Here is a 14,084-nt window from a genome sequence, read left to right as displayed (position 1 = left end):
CGGCCATGCGGCGGCGGCGGCGGGGGGGGAGGCGGCGGCGGGAGAGGCGGCGGCGGGGGAGGCGGCGGCGGGAGAAGCTGCAGCCGGGGAGGCGGCAGGAGAGGCAGCGGCTGAAGAGGCGGGGGAGGCGGCGGCTGGAGAGGCAGCGGGGGAGGCGGCGGCGGGAGAGGCAGCGGCGGCGGCGGCGGCGGGAGAGGCAGCGGCGGGAGAGGCGGCGGGAGAGGCAGCGGCGGCGGCGGCGGCGGGAGAGGCAGCGGCGGGAGAGGCGGCGGGAGAGGCGGCGGGAGAGGCGGCGGGAGAGGCGGCGGCGGGAGAGGCGGGCTCATCGGCGGCGGCGGCGGCGATGGCGGCAAAGCCTCCAAACATGAGGGCTCGCCTGGGCGCGGCGGAGCCGAGGTTCATGTTCTCCTCCACAGGGTCGATCTTCTCGCGCTGTTGCTCGGAGAGGCCCGCCTTTGCAGTCTCGGCCGCGTGTTTGGCCGAGCCCTGCGCGTGCTGTGACTTGTGCCACGGAAAGATGTGCTCCGACATGTCGCCGTCGTGGTGGCCGCCATCCGCCACCGCATAGCGGTGCGGAGAGTACATGCCCAGCGAGCGTCCCTCCCGGTCGAGCCGCACCTTGTGCATGTTGCGCGCGCCGCCAGACTTGTGCGCGCCGACGTGGTCCGACACGAAGAGTGTCGCGTACTGGCATGGGATGCGCAGCATCGAGATGTTGAAGTTGACGCGGATCGACTCGTACGCCGCAGGGCCGAGCGGCGAGGGCATCGCGGTGTGGTCAAGTGCCATCTGCGTGGTCAGCTTGGCTGTGCTGTATGCGCTAATCTCCTCCGACACGAGCCAGCAAGCTACGAGGACCGCGGCTACGGAGAGGAGTCCGCCCACAGCGGTCCCCTCCGAGACGTCGACTGGGACCTTCCGAAAGAAGTGCGCGTCGCGCAGCCTGACCATCTCGGCGCGCCGGTCTCTGTGTTTGGTGGGTTCGGCTCCCGGAGTGTGAAGGGGGCTTTTGCGTGGCCGAGACGATCGCCTGGCTGTTCTTCACCTTTCTACCTACCTAGACGATCGAAGGCGCTCAGTTCAAGCGCGCCGCCATGCCAGATCTCGCCCCACGCCCCGACCAGACCGGGCAGTGCGTGCAGGAATGATGCAGGCATGATGGGTGGATGTGGTGTGAGCACGCCAGCGGCACCGCTGCGCACTCTCAGGCAGGGTCGCAGCCGCCTATCTCGTGAGGGGCGTGGGTCGGGGCGGGTGCGAGAGAGTCGAGGAGCGCGGCGCGTGGTAAAGTCGGTTTTCTGTGCAAGCAGGGAATGTTCCCGCTGCTGCTCTGCTGCAGCCTCCAGTCGCGGTGCGGCCTCCGCACTCTCGGCGTTCGCCTCTCGCCCTGCTGCAGCATCCGTTCCCATCTCTGGCTGCCGTTCGCCGAGCGCCTCCTCAAAGCATGCGAGAATCTCGTCGCTCTGAAGGTCAGTCTCGAGCACGTCGTCAGCAGCGCGGATGCTCGCCAGCACGCGGCCCGCCGTCGGTCGCGGTCTCGTCTTAGTTCTGGCAGCGTCGGCGCCGACCTACCTGCTCCCGCGCTGGCCACGCATCATGCTGCGCTTCGCGAGCGATCGCGTAACGGGAGGCTCGCTGGCTTTTTGTGGCTTTTTGGACTTTTGGATTCTCCCGCCCTCCCACCCCGGATTTTCAGTACATCGCACTCTCTCTTCCTCACCCCGCCCCCTTCCCATTCCGCAGCCTCGAGTCCGGAGCCCACCACCCATGCCACCACCACGCCTCTCGCGCTTTGCAGCACTCTGCCTCGCTGTGGCGCGCCGGCAGTGCTAACATGCTAATCCGCATCCCGCTGCTGCTCTGCTGCAGCCTCCAGTCGCGGTGCGGCCTCCGCACTCTCGGCGTTCGCCTCTCGCCCTGCTGCAGCATCCGTGCCCATCTCTGGCAGCCGTTCGCCGAGCGCCTCCTCAAAGCATGCGAGATCCTCGTCGCTCTGAAGGCAAGTCACGAGGACGTCGTCAACCGCGCGGAGGCTCCCCCGCAGGGCCGCCGTCCGTCGGTCGCGGTCTCGTCTTAGTTCTGGCAGCGTCGGCGCCGGCCTGCTCCCACGCTGGCCACGCACATCATGCTGCGCTTCGCGAGCAATCGCGTAACGGGAGGCTCGCTGGCTTTTTGTGGCTTTTTGGACGGCTTTTTTTGGATTCTCCCGCCCTCCCACCCCTCTCTTGGGTTTTTATTTCATCACTGGTATAAATAAAAGAGACCCAAAACGGCACGCGCGCCGCGCGCACGCTCGCTCACATCACCTCAACACTCACTCACACAGCAAATCAAAGATGCGGGCCCTCGCGCCGTTCGGTTCTTCGATCACAAGAGGGGCCTTAGCGAATCTCTCCACGGCTCATCCAACCCCGTGCTCAATTTCCCCTCAAGAGGTAGGTAGGTAGGTAGAAAGGTGAAGAACAGCCAGGCTCGGACTGGACACCAACGCGGTATGGGTGGACGCAAGACAGATGATGACGACACGCACGAGCGACACACAGACACAAACAAGCTCACAAGACACACAGCCAGCTGGCTGCCACACACCCTGAGTTGGCGTACACATAACTCAGGGCCACATTCCTCCTGTCGCCCCCCCCAGCACTCCAAGGTGCCAAGAGAAACAAACAAGGGCGAAATCAAAACAACAACAGGGGTGAGAAAAACGGCTTCGGTTACAACTCGCAATGGGCGGCCAGGGCCTCGCAAAGACGCTGGGCACGCACGAGGAGGAGGTCGCGGAGCTGCAGCGCCGATTCAACGCGCTGGCGGAGCAGCGCAAGGCCTCCTCCGAGAATCCCGCCCTGCTCTTCACCAAGGACCTGAACCTCGGAAGCTTTTCAGCGTCGAGGCTGCGCAACTCGCTCGCGCCGCAGAGCAAAGAGGAGACGGAGGCGGAGCTGAAGCGCCTTGACGCTCAGATCATCGACCTGAGGAAGCGGCACGATAAGCTGCACGACTCCAATTCGCGCAAGCGCAGGCAGGCGGAGCAGCTGTCCAACAAGCTCAAGGCGCTGCAGTTGCAAAAGTTCACGGGCGACGAGTCGCCGCAAACCCAGCTGGCGCGAGCAGAGGAGGATCTGGTGGCGCAGGCGCAGCGATACGACGAGGCGCATCGCTGCCGGCTCACTTATGAGCAGATCATCTCGCGGCTCAAGCGCGAGCGCGTCAACTACCCCGCTGAGCTGCAAACCATCGAGGAGAAGCTGGCACAAAAGGAGCGCGAGCTCGGGAGAGAGAGATCGCTGCCACCGACGGGCGGCCACCAGCGCGGCCGTCAATGCACGCCCCACCGTGTGCACGCCGCTCAGCGAGCGTGCGCGTGCGGACGCAGGAGAGCGAGTACGAGCAGCTCTTGCTGCTCTCGCACGACGCACACATGTCCAAGCAAGCCGCAAAGCAGGAGCTCTCCAAATTCGAGGCGATCATCGCCGAGGAGCGTAGGTCGCGAGAGGGCGAGCTGCAGCAGCGCCGCAAGGTGCTGCAGTCAAAGCAGCAGAAAGTGGACGAGCTCGACAAGAGCGAAAAGGCGCGAGCGTGTGCGGGGGGCCCCAATCCCCGGCCGATGATCTATGCAACCGAGCCGCCCCGCCCCGCCGAGCAGGAGCGCCGCGCTGGCCGGCTCGAGGCGCCGGGAAAGAGCGGGACGGAGTCGGCCCGGGCGAGCGCCGAGACGACCCTAAAGCTCATCGAGCTGGAGCGCCACAAGATCGCGGCGTATGAGGCGGCATTCTCCCAAATCAAGGACGCGACCGGTGTGGCCGACGTGAACGAGGTGATCCAAAAGTTCACGACCCAGGAGGAGACGCACCAGAGCTTGCTCGCAATGAAGAGCGATGCGGAGGGGAGGATCGAGGAGCTGCGCGAGGCGAACGCGCGCGAGCAGGCCGAGGTAGAGCGGCTGCAGCACGCGCTCGGCGAGGCGGAGCAAGCCAAGGGGCAGGCGGCCGCGCGGGGGCCAAACGACTCGCGCGACGCGACCGAGAAGGAGCGGCAGCGGTGGAAGCGGCTCTGGCGGACGCAGGTCAACGTCAAGGCGGCCGTGCAGCACCTCATGGACACCTTGGCGCCGGTCAAGGTGGACGACGAGAACACCGCGCCGCTCTCGGACGAGACGCTGCTCGACCACCTGAGGCAAATCGAGACGAAGCTGTCGATCGTCGCCGCCGCCTTCCTCGAGGAGTCGGAGCACCACGCCGAACTGCTCGGCCCGGTCGAGGCGGTGCCGCCCGAGGCTGCGCGCCGGATGACCCCCAGCAGCGGCTTCCGAGTGGCGCCGAGCCACGACGACGAGGCGGAGGAGGACGAGCGGTCCGGCCCGGACGACGACGAGGAGGACGTGCCAGACCGCTACCAGCTCAAAGAGTCGGCGCTCGCCCTGGTGGGCAGGAGCACGAAACGAGGGAAGAAGAAGAAGGCCACGGAGTGAGGGGGGGAGGGGGGGGGGTACTGGCGAGAGCGCGCAAGGCATCCCTCTGGCGTGTTGCGCGGGACTTTGGTGAGTGAGGCCGTGAGAGCAGGGATGGCAAGGCGTGAGGGCGAGAGGCAGCTGTCAGAGGGCCGCACTTGGAGAAAAGAAAGAAAAGAAAGAAAACAAAAAAGAAAGAAAGAAAACGGACAACCCAAGGCGCAAGGGAGGGATGGGACCTTGATGGGAGGACGGCACGCCGCCACCACACAGGGATTTTAAGGAGAGGGGTGTGGTGCGCTAGCCGTCGCCCACCCTTGGGCGTCCGCCTCTTCCTATCTCTCTTCGGACTTCGCAGTCTCTCCCCGATTCTCGCTGCAACCTTCAGAAAGAAAACAGACAACCCAAGGGGGAAAAGAAAGAAAGAAACAGCCAACCCAAGGGAGGGATGGGAGGACGGCACGCCGCCACCACACAGGGATTTTAAGGAGAGGGGTGTGGTGCGCTAGCCGTCGCCCACCCTGGGGCGTCCGCCTCTTCCTATCTCTCTTCGCAGTCTCTCTCCGATTCTCGCTGCAACCTTCAGAAAGAAAACAGACAACCCAAGGGAGCACTTGCGAGCACTTGGAGATGTTCGTAGAATTCTTTTTGCGAGCATCTGTTTGCATGGCGCTGGTGGTCGCCGCCGCGGCGCTCGCGCCCCCGGGCGCACAAGCGCGCTCGTGTCGGGCGAGCCGGCTCTCCGCTCCGGTCGCGATGCGGTCGACCCCCAAGGTGCCGTACAAGTTCCCGGGGATGGACGAGGCGACGTGGATCTCGATCTACTCGCGCATGTACCGCGAGCGGATTCTGCTGCTCTCCCAGGACATCGACGACGACTTTGCGAACCAGATGATCGCGACGCTCCTCTACCTCGAGTCCGAGGACTCCAAGTCGCCCGCCGCCATGTACTTCAACGTGGGCGGCGGCGTGATGAAGGCGGGCCTCGCCGTGCACGACACGATGCGGATGATGCCGTACGAGTTCCAGACGGTCAACATGGGGATGTGCGCCCAGGTGGCCGCCTTCCTCGTCGCCGCGGGCACCAAGGGCAAGCGCTTCGCCCTGCCCAACGCGCGCTTCCGCATGGAGAACCCGACGATCGAGCCAATGTACGACAACGAGGGCAAGCCCCGCACGCGCATCATGCAGGCGACCGAGATGCGGCTTGAGGTGGCGGAGGTGCTGCGCGACAAGCGGCGCGTGCTCGAGGGCTTCTCCTCCGCGACGGGCCGCTCCGCCGAGCAGCTCGAGCAAGACTTCAAGCGCGACTTTTACCTCGACGCGAACGAGGCGCTGCAGTATGGCTTGGTGGACCGGCTGCTGCTGCCCGGGGCTAAAAGGGAGGGGGCGGAGAAGGGGGAGATCAGCCCCGGCGTCGGCATCGGATAGCCGGCGCGGCGGGGCGGCACAGCGGCGGCAGCCGCCTTCAAACTCGTAGGACGAGACCTGTCTTGTTGTGTGGCGGTGCGCTGTCCTCCGGCCGCCGCTCTCGACCGCTCTGTCGCCTGGTGTGTGATCGGCGGCGGGCGGAATCCATTCCGTGTTTGAGGACGTGAATCGCCGAGACCCATTCGACTCCGCACAGATTCGCGGTGAGTACAAAATGCGCCGCATTCCGATCGATTCACACCGACCCGGACTCCATCCTGCATCATCGTCAACGTGCAAAACGTCCAACGACCTCGCAGCATTCCGGCTCGCCTAGTATACCGGCTAGAGTCCGGCTCCGCGCACCGCGGTTACCGGTGCTATCGCGCCGGCCCGCATTGAGACACGGAACGTGCATGCCATCGATTCTACTACGATGTCGACCAGACCAGACTCCGCCGACCATCCAGAAGGGCCTCGAGAAGAGCCAATGCACAAAGGCGTTGCGCGCGGACCTCGCCAAGGCGGTCCCGCGTCCACGAGGAGTCTAGGACGAGGACCGACGCCATCTGCTCCCGCGAACATCGGCGGCAACATGCGCGTCCACCGAGGGCGAGGCCATGCTCGAAGAGGCCATGCTCGAAGAGGCCAAGAAGGCAAGAAGGCAAGAAGGTGTCGTCAACAGGAGAACCGCGCCAACAACGAGGCGAAGGCCGCCGCGCAGACCGCGCGAGGCGAAGGTCGCGTCCGCCACGTCTCCCCGGCGCTCGAGATTCATCGAGACAGAGGAGCTCGTGCACGGCGCTGGAGTTGAGGACGATCTCGTTGTCGCAGAACGCAACTCCTCCGCGGAACGTGTGGCCGTGCTTCCCCTCGTTCTCGGCGAAGTACTTGCGCAGGTAGGCCGGCGTCTGGCCCTTGGTCTGCAGGATGTACGGCGTGATGATGTTGAAGATCGACGACTGCGCAGCCGTCGCTAGTCGACGGCCACACAAACCACTCGGGCACTGCAGCGGCGCGGTTTTACCCTTCACCGGCAGCGTGATCAGATGGCAAAGTGGCCCTGGGGGCGCGGCCAGGACACTTGTTTTTAGTGTTGGCAGTCTGTTTCTGTCAGTACTTTGGATACAGCTTGTGAGAGGTCACTGAAGACCTTCACGATGTACTCGTGCGCGAGCGCCCTGCCAGCGGTGGTCCCGGAGTGGAAGATGCCGAAGTCGTCCACGTAGATGACGACGATGAGTTTCGTGCTGTTGCGGGTGAGGACGAAGCAGCTCGGGTCCGCCTCGGACTGAACGAGCCCAGGAAACGCCTTGTTGATGGACTTGACGTGGTTCCACCAAGCGTTACCTGCGGACGGTGCGCCGTAGAGGTTGCCGACCTCGCACACCATGTCCTTCTCCTCGCCGGTGATGGGGTCGATGTAGCAGTACTCGGGCTTGCCCTTGAGCCCCTTCGGCATCTCGCAGTACCAGGTCTCGCCCTCCCCGCGCTCCGCCCAGGTGTACGCCATGGGCTGGTCGCACGTGATGAGTTCCATGTCCTCCTGCGCGGCCACGTTGAGCACGGTGCGGGTCGTGCCGTAGCGGACGACGCTCGCGAAGGTCTTGGTGAAGTCGACGCCGGGCCGCATCAGGTTGCCCATGACACAGCCGCGCCACTTGCACCGGCCGTCGGACTTCCGGGAGGCGATCTCCTTCAGCGGGAGGACGCGCACCTTGGCGGGGCGGCGCATGGGCTTGAGCGTGCCGTTCTGGATGAGGCCGAGGAACTCGGTGTCATACGCCTTGTACCACGCGTCGCGCAGCTTGGGGTCGCGGATGTTGGCGATGTCCTTGTAGTGCTTGGGCACGATGTTGTCCGGCATGGGCATGATCTGGCCGTCCACGCTCGACATGTACGCGACGCACTGGTCCGTGGTGTTGCGGTAGACCGACGACGATGGGGATGCGGCCGCCGCAGCCGCCCAGATGCCGAAGGGCGTGGCATTGGCGGCGAGGCGGGCGTTGAGCATGTTGTTGTACTCGCCCGTCGAGACGCCGCCGCGGCTGCGGGTGGTGCGCGGCGCAGGCGCACCCGCTGTGGGCGGGTTGACGTTGCCGTCGTTGGCCGGGTCTGGCATGATCACCACCTCCTCGTCGAGGGTCAGCCCCCCGGCGTGGTTGTCGGTGGTGGGGAGGAAGACGGAGTCGCCGCGGGTCACGTTGTTGTCGAGCGTAGCCTTGTCCGACTCGTCGGGCGTCTCGTCCGCGGTCACAGGCTCCGGCCACGCGCCCTCGATGTCCGTCGGGGTGAGGTCGGAGGTAGGAGCACGGTACTCGATGCCGTTCCAGAGCTCGTTGACGCAGAATGTCGCCTGCGTGGTGGTGCCGATGTGCCCCTTGCGCGGACCCTCGGTGATGACGTACTTCCAGCCGGGCGAAGTGCGCGAGATGCCGAGGAAGGCCGCCATCTCGCCCGTGGGTGAGACACCGTTCGCCACAAGGTGGGAGGGCGACTTGACGATCATCTTGCACGCCCACGGGTAGAACATGTTCATCTTGGGGCGCTGCCCGGTCTTGAGCTCGTACGCTGACTTGCCGGTGTCGCGCACGGCGAAGGTGGCGTTGGCGATGGTGGCCGCGTACACCCAGGCGTAGCCCCAGTACTGGTAGAGCTGGGTGGCGCCATGCCCCCCTGCGCGTGCCATCATCTCCCGCACGATCCTGCCGCAGGTAGCGTTCGCACGCTCGCACGCCCCATTCTGCCACGGCTCGTAGGGGCAGCTGTTGCGGAGGGTGATGCCGTACTTGAGGCAGAGCTCGCGCACGGCGCTGGAGTTGAGGACGACCTCGTTGTCGCAGAACGCAACTCCTCCGCGGAACGTGTGGCCGTCCTTTCCCTCGTTCTCGGCGAAGTACTTGCGCAGGTAGGCAGGCGTCTGGCCCTTGGTCTGCAGGATGTACGGCGTGATGGTGCTGGTGTGCTCGTCGACGACCATGAGTGCGTAGCAGTGCCCATCGACGCCTACCACACCCTTGGGCGACCAGAGGTCGTAGTGCGACGAGCCCCCGAAGCGAGTGGCCAGCGGCCGGCCGGTGCTGCGCCGCGCGTGGTACTTGGCGTTCGCCTGCAGCGCGGCGTCGTCGAGGCCCTCGTTGCGGTCCATCTTGGAGAGGTCTGGCACGCCGTCCGCGATCTTGCTGAGGTCCTTTAGCGCGTCGCCGGAGATGCACAGGGCGTGCCGCCAGAAGGTGCCATCCGTCGGGCGCCGCCCCGGCTTGCCGCGCACGATGGCCTTGGCGGCGTTGGCGCCGACGGATGCGCCGAGCGGCATCAGGTGGATGTTGAAGTCCTCCCCGAAGTAGATGGTCTGCCCGGAGGGGTAGTTGAAGCGTGGTGGGCAGAGGTCGAAGCGGACCACGATGTTCTGCGCCTTGCACTCCTTGACGCTGACGAGAGGCATGGCGAGTCCGGGCGCGTACAGCGCGTTCACCCACTCGGTGTTCACAACCTTGGTGTCCTGCGGCTTGGTCGGGTCAGCCAGCGCGAAGGCGTACGCGGTGCCGACGCCCTTCGCCTTGAGGTAGTCGTTGTTTGCGCATCGGATGTAGATGGGCTTCTCGGGCTCGCGCCACCCGTGAGGGAAGTAGTCGGGCGTCGGGAACATGTTCATGCCCGCCTTGGAGTCGACGCCAGCGGCATACGATCCCGGCATGTTCACACCGGCGGTCGTGTCGTACGCGTCGACGACCTTGACATGCCCGACAAGCGCGTGTGCCTGCATCGCGTCCATGCGCGCCACGTACATGGCGAGCATGATGCACGTGTACGAGAGGACTAGCGGGACCGTCTTGGGCACGTCGATGTCATTCACCGCGCGGAACATGTCGCCCGCGACCTTGCGGTAGATCGGCTGGAGCGGGTCCTCCTCGATGGCGTACTCTGCTCCGCCACCTGAGCCAGTCGCCGGCCCGGTGGACAGCTCGAGGGGTAGTGCGGTGACGGACTCGACCATCACGCCCATGTTCGAGGGCTCGTCCACGGCGTCGGCCACAGGCGTGCCGATCGAGGCAGGCGAGCCCATGTAGACCGGGATGAGGCACGCGAGCAGGACGAGTAGGATGGAAGCGCCGATGTACGGGCGAGGCAGCGCGGTGACGAACGAGGTGAACTTGTTGAAGACCGACGACCGCGCAGCCGTCTAGTCTACGGCCACACACACACACATAGTGTCCTTACCACCCCTGGACTGCATCTGCGCAGTTTCGTACCGCTGCGGCGCGGTTTTGCAAAAACCGTTCTGCAGCGGCGCGGTTTTGCCCTTCACCCGCAGCCTGGATTGATAGTCATTGTGGGTGTGGGGGCCGCGGGCCAGGACTTTTGTTTGAACAAAGTTTTGACAGTACATTTCTGTCGGGCCTTGGAACAGCTTGTGAGTGGTCACTGAAGACCTTCACAGTTGGTGGCGGCGGGGCAACGATCCCCGGGACATTACGACAACATGTCGTCGACGGACAAGCTGGTGATTCCGGCCTACAAACAGAGCTCCGAGCGGGAGTTCAACGAGTGGTTCCGCAACCTGCGGACCGCGGCGAAGCAACACAAGTACCTCCTCGACATCATCGAGGTGGGCACCATCCGGCCGGGCGCGGAGCGCGAGGCCGAGGCGGTCGCGCTGCACGTGCGCTACAAGAACATCGGCACTGCGGACGGCCTCATCCCGGCCATGATCGACAAGTTCTTCAAGGACCTGTCGGTGACTCTGTCGCGCCAACTCTACGGTGCGCTGCAGAACGCCGTCAAGGACGACGACACGCTCGCCGAGATGTTGGCGGACGAGGACGCCGACCACTACGACGACATCAAGAAGGGCATCGCGGCGATCAAGTCGCTCATCGAGTCGGAGGACACGAACTCCAAGAACGTGCGCACGAAGGCGCTGCGCGCGGATCTCGAGAAGGCGTACTCCCCCGACGCTCTCAAGGACCTCACGTCCGCGAGCCTCGCCAAGTTCAAGACGGGCATCGAGCAGGCGAACAAGTTGCTCAAGGACTCCCAGTGGCACCTCCCCGACGAGGTGATCGAGGAATACATCCTCGACGCGATCGCCGCCAAGGGGGCCACGCTCGGCGCAAACATGCGCGTGCAGATCGGCATACAGCGCCAACTCGCCGCGCAATCGGGCAAGACGTACAGCCTCAAGGCGTCCACGCTCGCGATGCAGGGCATCCTCGACCAAGACAACGCGGACCGCGCCAACGAGGCCAAGGCGGCTGCGCAGGCGGCGTTCGAGGCGGAGATTGCCTCGCAAGGCGTGCTCAAGGAGAAGCTCGCGGCCGCCGAGTCCCAGGTCGCCGCCCTCCAGGCGCAGATCAAGTCCGACAAGGGCGGCGGGGACCGCGGCGGCCGCGCAGCCGCTGGGCGCAAGCCGTGCCCCCACTGCAATGGGTTGCACGGTGGCAAGTGCATCGGCGACCTCATCTGCAAGGGGGTCCCTGTCGCCAAGGTGCTCGAGGAACTCCCCGACCGCATCGACCACGAGACGAAGGTGCGCATGGCCCAGTCCTCGTACAAGAAGGTGTGCGCCAAGTCCCCCGGCCGCACCCTCCCGCACGACCCCTTCAAGAAGTCGGACTCCACCGCTACCGACCACGAGGAGGTGCGGGCGGCGCTGGCCGACTCTGTCACCCGCACGTTCGACCCGGACGGCATCGTCGGCGGCTTTGTCGCTGGCGTCGGCACCGACCAGGTCGAGGACACCTTCCCCGACTCCAACCCCACCGACACGCCCGCCATCCTCAAGGCCAAGACGGCGGCGCGCAATGCGGCGGAGGCACGGGCGCGCGGCGGGCTGTGGGTCAAGTTCACCTCGTTCGTCACCGCGCTGCCTCGCCCGTACATCGGCGCTTCCATCCTACTCGTCCTGCTCGCGTGCCTCATCCCGGTCTACATGGGCTCGCCTGCCTCGATCGGCACGCCTGTGGCCGACGCCGTGGACGAGCCCTCGAACATGGGCGTGATGGTCGAGTCCGTCACCGCACTACCCCTCGAGCTGTCCACCGGGCCGGCGACTGGCTCAGGTGGCGGAGCAGAGTACGCCATCGAGGAGGACCCGCTCCAGCCGATCTACCGCAAGGTCGCGGGCGACATGTTCCGCGCGGTGAATGACATCGACGTGCCCAAGACGGTCCCGCTCGTCCTCTCGTACACGTGCATCATGCTCGCCATGTACGTGGCGCGCATGGACGCGATGCAGGCACACGCGCTTGTCGGGCATGTCAAGGTCGTCGACGCGTACGACACGACCGCCGGTGTGAACATGCCGGGATCGTATGCCGCTGGCGTCGACTCCAAGGCGGGCATGAACATGTTCCCGACGCCCGACTACTTCCCTCACGGGTGGCGCGAGCCCGAGAAGCCCATCTACATCCGCTGCGCAAACAACGACTACCTCAAGGCGAAGGGCGTCGGCACCGCGTACGCCTTCGCGCTGGCTGACCCGACCAAGCCGCAGGACACCAAGGTTGTGAACACCGAGTGGGTGAACGCGCTGTACGCGCCCGGACTCGCCATGCCTCTCGTCAGCGTCAAAGAGTGCAAGGCGCAGAACATCGTGGTCCGCTTCGACCTCTGCCCACCACGCTTCAACTACCCCTCCGGGCAGACCATCTACTTCGGGGAGGACTTCAACATCCACCTGATGCCGCTCGGCGCATCCGTCGGCGCCAACGCCGCCAAGGCCATCGTGCGCGGCAAGCCGGGGCGGCGCCCGACGGATGGCACCTTCTGGCGGCACGCCCTGTGCATCTCCGGCGACGCGCTAAAGGACCTCAGCAAGATCGCGGACGGCGTGCCAGACCTCTCCAAGATGGACCGCAACGAGGGCCTCGACGACGCCGCGCTGCAGGCGAACGCCAAGTACCACGCGCGGCGCAGCACCGGCCGGCCACTGGCCACTCGCTTCGGGGGCTCGTCGCACTACGACCTCTGGTCGCCCAAGGGTGTGGTAGGCGTCGATGGGCACCGCTACGCACTCATGGTCGTCGACGAGCACACCAGCACCATCACGCCGTACATCCTGCAGACCAAGGGCCAGACGCCTGCCTACCTGCGCAAGTACTTCGCCGAGAACGAGGGAAAGGACGGCCACACGTTCCGCGGAGGAGTTGCGTTCTGCGACAACGAGGTCGTCCTCAACTCCAGCGCCGTGCGCGAACTCTGTCTCAAGTACGGCATCACCCTCCGAGGCCGAGGTCCCGCGTGCCGATGAGGTAGATGAGGCAGCGCTCGGCGGCGGCCTCGATGTTCGCGTCGGGCCATCCGCCGGCTCCTCCTCAGGCTCGGGGAGGCGTGGCCCTCCCTGTCGGAGATCACGGTGGCCCGGCTGCCACCGCGACGGGTCTCCCCCCGGCGAGCTCGTACGTCCCGACTCTACTCGCAGAGGTCGCGCCAGCTCATCCCTCGCCTCCTCCTCCGACACCTGACCACTTGGAGCACTTGACCACGAATTCCTTCTTTCCAATTCGCGAAATGTCGCTTCGCCGACTCTGCGTCCGCCGGGCCGCAGCGCCCTCGCTCCGCTACGCGGCGGCCGGCTGGCGTGCGGCGGCTCCTCCTCGGCGGCTTTGCAGCAGTGCAGCCAGCACCGATCTCGACAGCGCGGCGGACAGCCTTCACGAGCCCGACGAGATCGACGCGAAGAGTGTGCAGAGCCCAGCGCTCGCGCGCGCGGTGCGCCTCCTTCTGGCGCAGGAGTCGCAGGGCGTGGCGGCCGACGCGGCGGGCGACGCGCTGATGCAGTCCGTGCTGCTCAACCCGCGGCTGTGCGACGCGATCCTCCGCTTCTTCGAGGGCCAGAAGGACCTCGTCGAGGCCTCCGCCGGCCGGGATGCCGACGCCGCCGTCGGCGAGTCGTACGCGCTGCTCATCTACGCGTGCGTCAAGCTGCGCCGGCTTGACCAGGCCTTTGTGCACTTCGACACGATGGTCCGGCGCGGGCTGGAGCCCGACCCGCGCGTCTTTGCCGCGCTCCTCAAGGGCTGCGGCCGCGCGAGGCAGCTCAAGCGGGGCGAGCGCTTCTTCGAGAGCCTCCTCGACGCGAACGCGGCGGGGGCGCGCAGCGCGACGGCGTACAACGCGCTCATCAACATGTACTCGCACCAGAAGCAGCGGCCCGCCACCCTGCTCCCGCACGAGGTGTCCAACGCGTGGCGCGCCGTCGACCGCATGCGCGAGGCGGGCG

At 65.8% G+C, this 14,084-nt stretch overlaps 4 protein-coding genes across 4 annotated transcripts in view; 3 read left to right on the top strand and 1 right to left on the bottom strand.

The window, feature by feature from the left end:
* Nucleotides 1-951, bottom strand: part of EMIHUDRAFT_429869 (hypothetical protein) — a gene marked incomplete at its 5' end in the record, with an annotated part of 3,041 nt that extends 2,090 nt beyond the window's left edge. Inside the window, one exon of the mRNA XM_005782084.1 lies at nucleotides 562-951. Coding sequence (XP_005782141.1) covers nucleotides 562-951 — 390 coding nt within the window. The remainder of the gene's footprint in view (nucleotides 1-561) is intronic.
* Nucleotides 952-2,729: 1,778 nt separating this feature from the next.
* EMIHUDRAFT_113617 (hypothetical protein) lies at nucleotides 2,730-4,471 on the top strand (the record flags this gene model as incomplete). The annotated part of the gene is made up of 2 exons (XM_005782083.1): nucleotides 2,730-3,338; nucleotides 3,377-4,471. The coding sequence occupies 2 exons, from the start codon at nucleotides 2,730-2,732 to the stop codon at nucleotides 4,469-4,471; spliced, it is 1,704 nt and encodes a 567-aa protein (XP_005782140.1).
* Nucleotides 4,472-5,115: 644 nt separating this feature from the next.
* On the top strand, nucleotides 5,116-6,061 carry EMIHUDRAFT_365741 (putative endopeptidase Clp; the record flags this gene model as incomplete). Its single annotated transcript, XM_005782082.1, has 1 exon — nucleotides 5,116-6,061. A coding segment is annotated over one exon (766 nt), but the record flags the coding sequence as incomplete, so codon positions are not given.
* Nucleotides 6,062-10,343: 4,282 nt separating this feature from the next.
* Nucleotides 10,344-14,084, top strand: part of EMIHUDRAFT_233609 (hypothetical protein) — a gene marked incomplete at both ends in the record, with an annotated part of 4,790 nt that continues 1,049 nt past the window's right edge. The window contains 3 exons of the mRNA XM_005782081.1: nucleotides 10,344-12,814; nucleotides 13,181-13,217; nucleotides 13,337-14,038. Of these exons, the coding sequence (XP_005782138.1) occupies nucleotides 10,344-12,814; nucleotides 13,181-13,217; nucleotides 13,337-14,038 (3,210 nt within the window). The remainder of the gene's footprint in view (nucleotides 12,815-13,180; nucleotides 13,218-13,336; nucleotides 14,039-14,084) is intronic.

The sequence above is a fragment of the Emiliania huxleyi genome, assembly GCF_000372725.1.
Source record: "Emiliania huxleyi CCMP1516 chromosome Unknown EMIHUscaffold_193, whole genome shotgun sequence".
NCBI classification, from domain to species: domain Eukaryota; phylum Haptophyta; order Isochrysidales; family Noelaerhabdaceae; genus Emiliania; species Emiliania huxleyi.
This window is presented reverse-complemented; position numbering and strand designations above follow the sequence as displayed.